This window comes from Theropithecus gelada, chromosome 1, assembly GCF_003255815.1.
Source record: "Theropithecus gelada isolate Dixy chromosome 1, Tgel_1.0, whole genome shotgun sequence".
Taxonomy (NCBI): Eukaryota; Metazoa; Chordata; class Mammalia; order Primates; family Cercopithecidae; genus Theropithecus; species Theropithecus gelada.
The window spans coordinates 104,042,396-104,057,408 of record NC_037668.1 but is presented as its reverse complement, the minus strand read 5'-3'; the positions used below and the strand labels follow the sequence as shown (position 1 = coordinate 104,057,408).

General features: G+C 40.7%; 1 protein-coding gene across 7 annotated transcripts in view; it reads right to left on the bottom strand.

Moving 5' to 3' along the window:
- Positions 1-4,175, bottom strand: part of ST6GALNAC3 (ST6 N-acetylgalactosaminide alpha-2,6-sialyltransferase 3) — a 574,051-nt gene extending 569,876 nt beyond the window's left edge. For 6 of the 7 annotated variants that reach the window (XM_025389491.1, XM_025389518.1, XM_025389510.1 and 3 more), the window contains exon 1: positions 3,975-4,169. In XM_025389491.1, the coding sequence (XP_025245276.1) occupies positions 3,975-3,992 (18 nt within the window). In that variant the 5' untranslated portion in view covers positions 3,993-4,169. Of the gene's footprint in view, positions 1-3,974 lie in introns of all 7 variants that reach the window. The other variant, XM_025389524.1, reaches the window with a different exon arrangement.
- Between the last annotated feature and the right edge of the window lie 10,838 nt (positions 4,176-15,013).

Here is a 15,013-nt window from a genome sequence, read left to right as displayed (position 1 = left end):
GGTAGAGCTACACAGGAGATCTGCCTAACCAGGGGCATGGCAAGAAATAAACCTGCTAAGATTCAGAATTTCTTCTTCCCCCTGCAATATAACTAATATACAGATTATCTCATTTAACCTTTAGAATAACCCATTGAGGAATGTATGATCATTCCCATTTTGGAAACTGAGGTAGTGAAATCAAGAAACTTGCTATGGCTCTATAATTAACAAGGAGTGGAGCCATAATTAAAGCTCACATATTTCTGGCTTTAAAGTCCAGGCAATGTGAAGTCTGTATTCCAAAATTAAATGATTATGAGGTGATCATCATTCTGTTTGAGAACTAGCCCTATACATTGGCAGAATGGGCCCTCAGCATGCACAGCACCTTGAGGGGATTGTTCATTATCCCCTAAAAGACCAAAATTAGCTGCCACAAGATGGGGGTCTCTTCTGAGTGAGGGCCACTATTGTGTAGGCAATAATGATACTTTAATCAATATCTCTCTATCTCAGTTTTCTCATTTGTAAAAATGGATAGTAAAATCTACTGCAAAATTCTGTTGAGAAGATTAAAGTCTTAGCCCACAGAAGAAAGCTGGCACTGCCTCAAAAGTTATCTTTCTAAAACACAAGCTCCATCATAGTAAATCCTATTTAGTCTTCAAAACACAACTCCAATATCATCAGTGGAAAGCCTGTCTGAACTACCCAGTGACAGGGGCAATTGCTCTCTCCTTCCAGGCTTCTATTATGCCCTCCATGGACCTATGTAGTTTCATTCTTCACATTATAACCTAAGCACTCATTTACTTTTCTATCACCCTTACTAAATCGTAAGCCATTTGTGAATGGGGTCAATGGTTTATGCATCTTGTGATGTAAAAGGAATCAAAACAGGCCACCCCAAAATATATCACTTTGGCATATTGATTATTTTGAGCTAAAGGCAATTGAGAAAAAGCAGATACAGGAAGGGCTTTCTGACCTCCCCATTTCTACCTAAAAGCAAGGCATAGAATTTCCCATAAGAAATGTCCCTTCCCTGTGCCAGGAAGAGGAGAACATTCTTATGATCAAAGATGGAGAGTCAACACCAAGATAAATCTCTACTAAAAACACTCACCTATTTTCCATTAGTTTTCCCCATACATTTCCCACTTGCTCACAATCGACTGCCCCAGTCCAAATTCCCTTTTCCCTTTGTCTTGTCACATCTCCACAATTTATGCTTCCTTATTAAAATGCTTTATAAACTCTCAGGCCTCTCCCCTTCTTTGGGTCTTTATTTCTTATATAGGAAGCCCTCTATGGTACACATAAAAACATTAACATCAAATAAAATGTGTATGCTTTTCCTCTGTTAGTATGCCTTTTGTCAGTTTAGCTATCAGGACCAGGCACAGAAACTAAGAGGGCAGAGGAAAACCTTTCCTTTTCTACAGATGCCAACACTAAGTCCAGGGCCAGCAAATGGCAGAACATGTTTCATTAAAAAAAAAAAAAAAAGTCCATAGTTTTATCCTCATAACAACCCTGTAACGCAATGGTTATAAGTCTATGAACACTTCAACAAGGGAAAACTGAGGCTCCAAGTTACAGTGGCTGTCTAAAATCATATGCAAGAGGCCAAACTTGCACAGAACTCAGGTCTCTGGACTGAAACCTGTATTCTGCACTATTCCATTTGTAGCTTTTCAAAGACAACAAAGAAAAAAGACCCAGCCCAGACTGTCTAGACCATGACTAGAGAAAGTGATTGCTCAAAGGTGTTAGGAACTGAATGGTATTAGGACATCTTGAAAGTCATCACCTGGGAGAACCCGGGAGGCGGAGCTTGCAGAGAGCGGAGATTGCGCCACTGCATTCCAGCCTGGGCGACAGAGCGAGACTCAAAAAAAAAAAAAAAGTCATCACCTGGGAAAGTATTGGAACAGCAGTAAAGTATATGGAAGGTTGACATATCTGGGTCTAAATCCAGGACCACTCTGTCATTAACCCTGTGTGGCCTTGGGCAAATCTCTTAAACTAGGGAGCTTCGGACTTCTTCTCTGTAAAATGGGGTTTAAAACAATGATACTTATATTTTAGGGTTTTATGTAAAGAGTAAAGAATAAAAGACATTTTGTATTTTATAAAAAATAACAGTTATAAGAAACAGACTGAGGATATACTAAGGATCAACCAAACTGCACTTATTATTATATGTTACAGGAAAAAATGGTACATATTAAATCCTTGTGACACAAAGTATTTTTCATACCCTATCTTATTTTATCCTCACAGCAACCTTGTGAAGCAGGTGCCACTACTTTGATCTTATATTGAAGAAACTAAGGCCCTGAGACATTTAAGTAACTTGTTCAACATCACAGAGGTAGCAGCGGGCAGAGCCAGCATCCAGACATATCTTTCTGAGTCTAAAGCCCAGATCAGTTTCAGTGGAGGGAAGACAAGGTGGACAGAAATGTCCCAAATGTCTGAGAGCAGTGTGAAGTGCTAGAAGAGACACAGATTGGACCAGATTCATGTGTAGTTGGGATGTGCATTAAAGATGTTTACCACATGTATAGGACAAGGCAGGGGAGAAATCAAAAGGGAAAAAGATGGCCAACAATAAATATCATGCTCCTCAATGTCCCTTTCAGGAAGTAACACAATGAATAGTAAAGATGACTCATACTCATATCTCAGTCCTTGTGCTAAGAGCCTCCAGGTTAAATATCGCATATTGTCATACTGATGTATTATTTTCTCATGATTTTGCTACCATTTGTTATGTCCTGGAAAATGTTCTAAACAAAAAGAGGAAGTTCAGAAAGGTCACAGGAAACTTCTGATCTCCTTTATGCAAAGAAGGGGAAACAAGTTCTACGAGGTTAGTCTGTTATTTTCATCATTAACACTAGGCACGTTAGAAGATGATTCAGGTAACCAGAACAGCAGTAGATGACTTCATATCATCTTATAGAGGAATAAATGCTACTTCACAACAACAACGAATTGTTTCCTGGTATTTTCCTTCGTCACACACTTCCCCCATGCTTGGACAAATAGGTCTTTGCATTCTCCAGTCAAGGCCCAGGAAACTTTCATGCTGTGCATGTTTTTGATTCATGCAACCAGGTTATGTTCTTGTAGAGAAGTAGTGGAAAAAAAACAAAAACAAAAACGAGGGTGGGGGAGGCCTCTACCAGTGGGATAGAAAGTTCTTTTTAAGTGAGTTCCTCACACCAAGTCCTCCCACCTGAGGCCACAAGTCTGTGAACCCAGAAAGATGCTCAGTTGAGGCTGAGAATCCGGTCTTGGAGAAAGAAAACTCAACAAAGAAGGGGTGGCTGAGCGCACTTTGACAGAGTATAAAATCATTTTGTCTATTCAAATTTATGAGCATAACGAGAGGGAGAGGTTCTCTACTAACATATACATCCTCGTGTGAACTTTTCCAAAGTAGAGCTAAGGGCACACAGAGCTAGCAGATCTCATAGAAAACTCATTCCTAAGGGACTACCTGTAAACTCAGAAGTTTCTGTCTTCACATGATCAAATGCACAGTAGAGACCACCTCCACTCTTCCCTCCATTAAAAGCGCTGTGCCCCTCACCACCAGCAACTCACGCCTAGCCACTCCACCCCTCCCCGTGGCCCCTGAAAGGCCTCAGGCTCCACAGAGCCGCAGGACCCGCGGGAACACCCCTCCTCTCCCTACCATCCCCATTATTCGGCACACAGCCCTGCTCTTCCCTGGAGCCAACAGTCTGCAGCTCCTTCAATGCCGGCGCGAGCAGGCAGGAATGGTGGGAAAAGAAGCTGTGCCAGCTGCATGTTTCAGAATCTCCCTCCATATGCATTTGCCAAAGGAACAAAAAGAAAATCAATGCCAGGAAAAGACAACTGAGATGAGGATGCGGTGGGACCGCGGCTGACTCCGTGCCTCCGAGCAGCAAGGGGCTGGCCAACCACGCGTCCGAGCCACAGATCCGAGTCGTTACCTTCAGGATGCAGGCCATGGCGCTCCGCCGGCCCTCCTGCCACCGAGCAGTGGGCGCGCCTGGGTCAGGGGCAGTCCCGGGGGCAGGATGGAGGCTGGTACCGCGGCAGGACCGCTCCAGCCCACATTCCCGCAGATCCAAATAAGGGGACCGCGGGGCAAGCTGCGCCGCCACAGACCCCGCCCCCCGAGCCGCGGCCCCGCCCCCGTCCCCATCCACTGGCCCGCGGCCCGCGCGGCCCCGCCCCCGGGTCACGTGCCGTCCCGGGCGCCGGCGCCGGCGGCCCCTCGGTGCCTGCTACTTCTTTCTCTTGTTTTCTTCTGTGAATGTTTCGCGGCTCGGCGTGCACCGAGTGCGCTCCGCAGCAGGCAGGGACCTGGGTCCCGCGGGGGGCCAGAGAACGGTCTTTTCTTCTCGCTTCCGTCTTCTCTCACACATCAGAGAACTCCTTTTTACAGACGTTTCACACTTTGTCAAACTTCTGTGCGTTTGGCATCGCCTTTCTACAGACTTTGGGCACATCAAAGGGTGTTTCAAAAGTAGCAACGAAGTTCTCCCTGGGCTGTTCAAGGATTGAGCCTTCACTCTGTGATGGGCTTATCTAAAATTAATAATTTGCCACTAATAAGGGAGCACAAATATCAACGAATGAAAGCCGTCATGAACCTTACACTGTGTATGGTATATTTTGTGTGTGTGTATTTTATATATACATATCTGTGTGTACAATATATGGATTATTGCTTTTTCCTGCTACAAGCTTGTTTATGAAATCGTATGTGCGTAATATACAGTCTACAGATACAGGATGCACGCGTGTATATTGTATTAGATATGTACATGTTGATTGTACAATATATGTTTATAAAGAGTGTGTGTGTACATGACAGGACTTTGCTCTTCCCTGCTTCAAGCAAGAGCCGGCTAAGAGAAGCAGTTATTTCTACAAATAGAGTAAGCGCATTGCAGAAGGGAGAAAGCATTCCGTGTACACACACAGATTTTTACCAGTTGGTCTATCAGAAAAATTTTAAAGCAACCCCCAAATATTTACCCAAAAGAAGTTTCACTTGCTAGAAGCCCCATCTAGTTTGCCTCCATGGAATCGGAAAAAGCACTGTGGGCTGATGGTGTCATGAGATTGGCTCACGAACCACAAGGCAGAAACCAGGCTTTCAAGGAATTTGGTATTTTCTTTGATGAGAACTTGCAAAATTCTTAGAGAGCAGGAGTAACCACAGGAAGGAGGTTGCAGAAGCTGAGCCTGTGGATGAACTGCCTGTCCCATGGGAAGCTCCCGTCTTCAGTCTCCCTGGGGTACCACACCCTGATCTTCGACTTCTTATTCCCGCCGCTCCCTCCTCTGCCTTACAGATCCAGCGTGTTTTCAGTAAGAACTCCTTGTTCGGAACGATATACTTTGCTGCTGTAGCTCACGGTCCTTCATGGGCCAGGAAAACTCAGTATTTCATTCATTCACTCATCCCTTGATTAACTCCACAAATTTTTTTTATTGAGCTACTACTAAATGGAGGAATAAACTTTATTCTCCTTCCACTAAGTGGAGGAAAAATATTGAGGACCTTTCAGGGATAGGAGAATGACTTTCAGGATATCTAACATCAACGTGGGCTCACAGTTAGGTGCGAAAGATAAGAATAAAAGATACATGATACTATAACATGGAAAAGGCCTTAGCCAAATTGGAAGCAAAGTTCTCAGGAAAGAGGGTCTGGGCCTGGCAGAACAGCAGGGCAAAGGGGCAAGGGTGAGCAGACCACATCGTTCTCTCCAGGAAGTTTGTACATCTGGAAAGCGAAACAGCAGGCCCTAGTGAACAGCCCCGCTAAGGACTTCCCTGCAGGGTATCCTTGATCAAGTTTCTTAACCTCTCTTTAATCCTTACCTTATCTAATAGTATCTATCCTCAAGAGAATTAAATGAGATAATAATGTTTGCAAATGCACTCAGCTCAATTTCTAGCACTATGAGCACTTTTTAAATGATAGCTCTTTATGTAAAGAAGAAACTCTTCCACTAAAGATAGATTTGTGGGAGAAGCTGAGTAGGATGATTGCCATCAACCTTGGGTGTCTCAGGAGGATGAACACCAACGGAGCAAACATTTAACATGTTATGTCTTGGGTATGCCATGATGGGGCCTTTACTAACTCCCTCAATCTACTTGGGTATGGCTTTCTCCATTAAATTTCTACCCGCCCATGTCCATACTTCCCAAGGTGTTATGTTTTATTAGCATCCAAAAGTTATGTCTAAATACAACTAGAAATCTCATCATAACAATCTTAAAAACAAACTCAAGTTCTAGAATAAATCTGGACTGGAAGGTTTACAAAACAATCTTAACAATCACTGTTTTAGATGGACCACTCTTGATGTCTGGAAAAGAAAAAAAGCTTTTGGATGAAAATAAAAACAGATTTTGAACCTACCAGGGAATGCAGTTACAGCCAGGTTTGTTGGGGCTGGGAGGGTAGGAGTGTGTGGCCAGGATTTTTTTTGTTTTAAAACTGGCCAAACTACAGAAACAGCTTAGTCAAGTCCATAGGTGTAGCATAATTTTCCAGCTCTAACGTTGTGACTTAAAGCCAAGAGTTTCTATTTCCAAAAATAATCATAACAAAATGGAAGCATCCTTCAATTAAATAAAATATCTCATTTGATCCTCACAACATCCACATGGATGTTATCACCCCCAGCTGGTAACTAGGGGAACAGGGGTTTGAATCTAGGGACTTGTGGGTTTGCCATCTTAACTGCTACATTCAGCTGTCCAGTATGTTAGAAGCCCAATCTCTGTCATTTGTCACTCTTCAGATTTCACCTGTTGTCTTAGTGTAGCCATAGGAAAACTTAGGGTAAGTATGAATCCTCCCTGGGATACGTACTAGGATGCAAAACCTAGGGCAAGAATGTGAGTATGCAGAGGATAGGTACACTCTATCAATCTGAGTGTACCGGATAGATGCACTCACGCTGTATTTTTCAACCCTCAGCTCCTGGGTCCCACCTTAACAAAGACCCAGCACTTCTCATTGGTCTCTCACCAACCAAGCTGTTACCACCTTCTGTGCATGAGAATGACTTCCAATCAAAGATTCTCACCGCTGTATCTCACCTGCTACCTGGTGGTGCCACAGAGCAGCCTGCCAGCCTTTGCTTCCCTTCATGGAGAGATCCTTGGGGACTGGCCCTTTCACTACCTCATCCTCCCTAGGGCTCTTCTTGGTTCCAACTGGTCCATCTTCCCTCTCCTCAGAGGCCTTTCACTAGTGAGATTTCACCATGCCTCAAAGTGAAGACTTCGTGAGTTATGACAAGTCATGGGTGAAAATTTGCTTCAATGTAAATTAAATTCAGTTTTGCTTCAATGTAAACAGCCCCATTACCCCGTAATTCTCAGAGTTATAACATACAGTTAGTTCCCTGATAGAAATAGAATTAACATGCTGACTCTCATAACTTCTCCAATTTCAGCCTGCACATATACTAATTTAATATATTTATATGCAACACAGAGTCATTTATTAAGATTTTAATTGGATCTCAATTTTTCCAGTCTAAAGATTTTAAATGAATTCCAGATATCATAAAACTCTTTTTGTCATCCACTACATAAATTATGCCTCCATAGGAGACTGTGACTGGAAGATCCATTAGAAAATGTTATGGGAAAGTCATTTTTTTAACATTCTGAGCCAGGATAGGAAATGATCTTCTTTTTCTAGAAACCATTGCACTGTTGTAATTGTGACCTAGGAAATTTTTCATATCTTAAAGTAGGCATCTAGGTGTCTAGGTCCACATGTGTGTCTGTAGTTGTGTTTAAGTGCATCTGTGGCTATGCCCTTTTAGGTAGCTGTTTATGAGAATACACTGACGTATGGGGTTAAGCTTCATTTCCCTCTTTTTTGATAGTAGGACATTCCAAAATGTCATCCAGTTTGCATTCCCAGGACTTGAGCTTACTGCTATTTCAAACCTTTACACAGTTCTAATCCAGAATTCGTCATTATCCCTGACTATACTGATATTTATCTGGGATGAACTCCAAGACAAGTTACGCATGATTTAAAATTACATTTTTTAAATATTATATTCAGTAATGTTCCCCCTTAACTTCATCTCAGCTATTGGAAGATTCCATCTTTTCCCAAATTTAGTTTTCAAATGGACCAGTAAAAAAAGCTGTTTTTAATTTTTTAAAAATCCACAACTAATGTTGTTGACCTACTTTTCATTACCTAGAAGAATGTAGTTTTTAACCTGATTTGTTTTTCTTAAAGAGTTTCCCTCTAAGATTTTTCTTAAAAAACATAATCAATTAAAAGTAAATATGGACTAGGCATGGTAGCTCATGTCTGTAATCCCAAAACTTTGGGAGACCCAGGCAGGCCTATCACCTGAGGTCAGGAGTTCAAGACCAGCCTGACCAACATGGTGAAGCCTCTAAAACTACAAAAATTAGTTGGGTGTGGTGGTGCACGCCTGTAGTCTGAGCTACTTGGGAGGCTGAGGCAGGAGAATTGCTTGAACCCGGAAGACAGAGGTTGCAGTGAGCCAACATCATGCCACTGCACTCTAGCCTGGTTGACAGAGCTAGACTTCATCTCAAAAAAAAAAAAAAAAAAGTAAATATGGCTGGAAGCATTGGCATGTAGTTTGAATTAAGTTTGTATTGGATCTCTCCAAGGCTGTTGAGGGCTCCATCATTAATTGAGTCTGATATTTCTTAACCATGTTTCCCAGAGTTTGTTTCCTTTTATTGTGAGATTTCTCTCATGTGTGTTTCTCTACACTCTTCTTGGATATCTCCTCTCAGTGAGGCCCAGTTACATGCTGCCCTAAAAGATTAGAGTGGAAAGTTGGTATTTGAAGTGCATCCATGCAGGACTGATGGGAACACCCAGGGGAGAGGGCCCGACAGTTGGGTTTTGCTGCAGTTTATTTTGCCTGAACCATTTTTTCTCTAATGGTCTGGCCCTCAGAAACCCTCTGGAGAGAGCTACGATTTTTGCTAATTCTTCGTGTCAATACCATCCCCTTCCAGGAATCTCCCCGAACCCTCCTGTTTGTATCTATTTCTGAACTATTGCCTAAAAGATAGAAGAACAACATCATCCAATGCAAAGAGAAAAGGCCCAAAAAGAAGTCACCTAAGTACATTCTTTACAGAACCCCTGAAACACAAGGTATTGTTATTGTGCCCAACAATGTCAATATGTATCAAGCTGCTCCCAGCACACCTGTGTGAAGGTGGAGCAGACAAACTGAGAGAGTCAAGGGCATGTCCCCTGTGGGAAAGCCATTCATTCTTTTCAAGAGCAACAGATATAAAGCAACAAGTGACTTAGGAATCTGAAAATCCTGGTTCATTTGTTGGTTTAACAAACATTTGCAAGCCCAGGTGATGTGTATAGGAAGCAGAAACAATTTGTGAATGGGCTTCCTCCTATAGTCAAAACTTTCAGTGGCCTCTTGATAAATTTATAGGCCTGCCAACATTCTTTCCATAATCATTGCCCGTTATTCTCTTACACCAACAGTTGGCAAGCTTTGTCAGCAAAGAGCCACACAGTAAATATTAGCTTTTGCAAGCCATTTGGTCTCTGTCACCACTATTCAACACTGCCATTGTAGTACAAAAGCAGCCATAGATATAAACAATGGGCAGTGACTGTGTTCCAATAAAACCTTTTAATGGACACTAAAATTTCTATTTCATATACTTCTCAGTGCTATGAAATATTATTCTTTGTTTTTTTAACTATTTAAAAATGTACAATCCATTTTTGGTTCTGCAGATGTAGAAAAACAATCTGCAGACCCAATGAGGCCCACGAACAGCAGTTTGCCAACCTCTGTCTTGACTTTCGCATTCTTTATTCAGCTAGATTTCACCCTCCTTCAATCCCAGATCAAATCCCATTTGGCTCTTGATGCCTTTTCAGACCACCCTAGTCTAGTGTAGCTTCTCCTCTTTGAATTCCAACAATTACTGTTTGCAAAATTCTTTTGGCAATGAGTCACATCCTATCTGGTGGAATTTTTTTCTAGTGTTGACTTGACCTATTATCTACATCTTTTTTGTTATTATTTTTAGCCTTACTTCCCTAATAGATTGTAAGCTTACTGATTTGTTCTTTCCTTTGCAGCCTTCACCTTTTTATGCCCCCAGCAAGGAAATACAGTACCTTTCATACTCAGTAAATGCTGATTAATCTGATTCGATTCATTCAACTCTGAAGAGATAACTAAGAACTCCAGATGAAAGATGCTAGCAACCATAAATGTATGAAATTGAAAATCAGATTGTCCTGCCATTCTGGATGCTGCTCAAAGGTTTTAGGTAAGAAACTTTGGATGTGTTATTACTTCCTTCATCACATATGATATTCTCAGATCATCTTATATTTCTCTATAAGGCATTTTCTACTTTTTAATCATCAGACTGATTACTTGATTTGGACGGATTTTGAGTTCATGTTTAACGACAAGAGTGGCCTGTGATTATCCCTGTGGGTGTTCTCAGTTGATTGAGAAATCAGTGACACTTTTCTTCTAAGTGGAAGCTACCTTATTTATATCATGATTTTTTAAAAATCACTGTATGTAGTACTTTTTAATCAGCCATGGTGCATTGTGTTTGATATTTAGTGTAGTTAAAAATGATCACTAACCCTATGATTTCTTTTTCAGTTTGTTCCACTTTATTTCATCTTCATTTTTATTAAAATGTAATTAATAGAATCATAAATAAATCTGTTTTGCCTAATAGATGAAGATTTTCAAAAGCATCAAAGATTTAAATAACTGAGTTTGTGGTTTTTACTGACACCTTTATAATTAAGAAATAGTAAGAAATTACATACTAAATAATGGCATGTTCCAAATAAGATTAGCTTTCCCTTCCAAGTGGTGAATTCAGCAGTATTTAGGACAAGCACTGCATAATTTGAACACTAGAAAAATGTCTATCTCATTCTTTCATCAGCTTACATTTTAAATGAGTTATTCACAGAGGTCTGTTTCCATTCTTTAATGGTAATAAAACTTTGCCATTTAAAAATTGGCGAAGAATAGCCAACCACCTCTCTCCCTATAAACTAGCCCTTGTCCATATTTTCAGGAAAAGTATGTCTGTTAGCATAACCATGGGATGAATCTAAAATATTTTTAAACAACATTTGTCTAAACACATTTTTAAAAGTTTAATGCCTATGCACTACTTTTCTTTGACTTGTTTTTTGTTTTTCATTATTTTTGGTATTTTTTGTTTGTTTGCTTACTTTTTTTTTTTTTTTAATAGAGATGGGGGTCTTGCTATGTTGCTTATGCTGGTCTTGAACTCCTGGCCTCAAGCAACTCTTCCACCTTGGTCTCCCAAAGTGCTCAGATTACAGGCATGGGCCACTGCACCCAGCCTATTTTTGGTACTCTTATCACTCCATTTTGACCCTTCTTTCTTTTACAACATCTTTTACTCATTTTCCCCTGGGGAGGTTTTTGAGTTTAAATTTAACAAGAAAATTAAATATGATAGGGTATATTTTTCTTTGAGAAAGTACCAGTTTGGCTCAAGTATTTGTCTGAATAAAATGCAAATACTCAAAGCAAATAACAAAATTTGTAAAGGGTCTGAAAATGTACCCCACATGCAAACTAAGAAATTATTTACACATTTTTATGGCTGTTGGATAAAGGTACAGGACCCCTGGGCCAGAGATGTAGAACTATTTATTACTTACAGTTATGGGACTACTTATTACAGCAATTGCACCCATTCCCCAAGCCCCAGTTCCCACATGGTAACTTGAAGAAAACCAAGCCACTGTGGGTTTTGTTTAAAAGAAAAAAATCCTGAGCTTAGGGAACTCAAATACTTTATAATAGGCAGTAAGCATGCTGGTGCACTGCTCTTGAGGGAAATATTCTTTCTGTCTTTCTGTCTCTCTCTTTTTCTCCCCCAAGGCTAGTCAATAATGCAAATATCCTTGAAAAGATAATCTATAACAAAGGCATTCTCTAGCTCTTATCACAAGACATACAGAAACTTAGGAAGTCCATAGAGAATTGCCTCCTACTATGATCACATTCCTTGTACGTGCCACTATGAATTCTGACTCCTGTGGTGCTGTGTACCTAGTCTCAACGAATTTAGGCAAAGGATATATGAGGCGTTCAGCACTGTTTGTTGGATAAATGTGAGCTGTCTCAAATAATTTTTAGTAAGTAGAGTTTGTAAAAATAATAAGTAATTATAAGTAAGTATATTTGTTATTTCTCCTCCAGTCCTAGACATCATATTCCATTAAAACCTGCTATGCTCTAAAAGTAAATATTTACTCACTGACTCCAAAATATCCTTTATTTTATTTTATTTTCATTTTCTTCTGTTATACACACACACACACACACACACATACACACACACACACACACACACATCCTATCTTTCTCTTGGCCAGAAAATACCTACATTATTACTAAAAGTTTAGCCATGTAGAGAATGGTTACAGATGAGTAGCTGATATTCTGTTAAATATTCAAGGTGTTCATAGCCCTCAAATAAGTTTTTTTTCTTGTTAATTACATTTCTCTTCTTCTTCTCCTTCTCCTTCTTTTTCTTCTTCAGCAAACCCAAAAGTCCACTTGTTAAGCCTAGGGAAAACCAAAGAAAGTTAATATAGCAGTACCTTTTTTTTTGGCGAAACTGCTCTGTTCTTTAATGATATGAAGCAGTCATGCATATCTGGCTACTGCATAAAAGTTAATAGTGTTGGCCGGGCACGGTGGCTCATGCCTGTAATCCCAGCACTTTGGGAGGTGGAGGCGGGCAGATCGCAAGGTCAGGAGATCGAGACCGTCCTGGCCAACATGGTGAAACCCCATCTCTACTACAAAAACAAAAATTAGCTGGGTGTAGTGGTAAGCGCCTGTAGTCCCAGCTACTCAGGAGGCTGAGGCAGGAGAATGGTGTGAACCCGGAAGGCGGAGCTTGCAGTGAGCCGAGATCACGCCACTGCACTACAGCCTGGGGGACAGAGCGAGACTGCATCTCAAAAAAAAAAAAAGTTAATAGTGTCTTAAGTAGACTTCTGAATTAACCCTCTGTTTCAGACAAGATAGTACAAATTCAGTGAATCTCAGAAAGGAATCCATAGTATTTAAAGAGGGAATTTCACAACATTCTATAGAATTCCCCAGCTCCAATAGTTCTAATCTTTTCAAAATCCTCCTTTACCTGAAACCCAAAATTTTTCTTACAACGTATTAAAGCTCTTTTATTACACATAACTCTGATCTTCCCGTCTCTTTATGGTCCTGCATTCCACTTGTATTCTCCATACTCTCACTGCGGATTCCATGTATGTCTGCATGTTCAGTGTGCTGAGCCCTGAAATGTGTGTGTCTGGCATTGAGCCTCTGATGAGAGACATAAAATAAACACTTTCTATTTCCCTCATTGCTAAACTTCCTGCTCTTCTCTGGCGTCTCTTGTCTGCAACCAGGGAACGGGAGTGACATCACTAAACATGTAATGTGTGTTGTGCTGTGGGGTCAGCTAAAGGGTAATTTCTAGGAAGTATGCCCATTCAGAAGACAAACCAGTGTTGGCACTGAGCAGAGGCACTTACTTAGCAAAATGATGCATCTGAGATGACATTTCTGCAGGGTACACAGTGCTAGAGACCTCACGCACTAGCCATGCTAACAGTTGGCATGCTAGGGTTCTTTGGGCACCTCAAGTGGCTTCTTCATGGATGAGAAATAGCAAAATAATGAGATTTAGATAGGGGTTCATCTTGAATAAAAGCGAATACGTGCTGTCAAATGAAACACTCTTGGCGTCTTGAAAAGCCTTCTTCTAGCTCTGCCCCTCAGAGTGAATGTGCCCAGATATTTTTCTTTGGCATGTTTAAGGCTAAAACCCAGGCTGACCCTCGCAATAAGCAATATTCCTTCTCCTAATCCAAAATGGGTGTGGGGCAGGGGAAGCAGTAAGAACAATATGCTGAAGAAGAAGAAAAACATGAACACAAAATTATATCTCATCAAGTCTATGCAAGTGATGAGACCTAAGGATAAGCTATTAAATAATTTTATCAGTTTATCCAGCTTTTCCCCACCCCTCACTCCCCACTTTTCTTCCCTGCCCTGCATTGTTTTTCACATGCCATTTATTTACCTGGATAGTCTTCCCTTCTTTTCAGTAATCAAAATCTAACTCATCTTTAAGTGTCTAATTCAAAAGTCACAATCCATAGGATGGCCAATACTAACAGGAAGTACTTATTCAATAAATTTATTTGAGTGCCTACTGTATGCAAGAACCTGGACATGGAGCCCTGAAGAAAGAGATACAGATCCTGGCCTTAGGGCACAGCAGCATCAACTCCTCTTCCAAACTCCTACAGTCTTTACTTTAACTCTGACTCATTTGTGAGTTGGGATATACTTCTTTGTATTGTGAGCCAATTTTTCAAGAGTGACCTCTCATTTTCCCAGCCAGATGAGAGGTAACTTGTGTGCAGGGAGTTGGGACCAGAGCTAAAGCAGAAACACCATGGTTTAAACCTCAACTTTGCTATCATTATTTTACCTCTCTGCAACTTAGCATCCTTTCGGATTTCTCCAACTTTTTATTTGGAGAAATTTCAAGCCTGAAGAAAAATTGAATAATACAAAGAACAACCTATATGCACATTACAGAGATTCATCAATTTGTTTTACCTTTTTTTTTTTTTTTAAGAGATAGTCTGTCCATGTTGCCCAGGCTGAAGTTCAGTGACACAATTATAGTTCACTGTAGCCTCGAACTCCTGGGCTCAAGAAATTCTCCCACCTCAGCCTCCTGAGTAGGTGGGACTACAGGCTCAAATCACTGTTCCTGGCTAATTCAACATTTGTTAATATTTTGCCACATTTACTTTTCCCCTCTATCTCCCTTTCTTTCTCTCCCCATGTGTATGCATACACACACACACCCCTGCAACATTTGATAGTAAGTTGCAGAC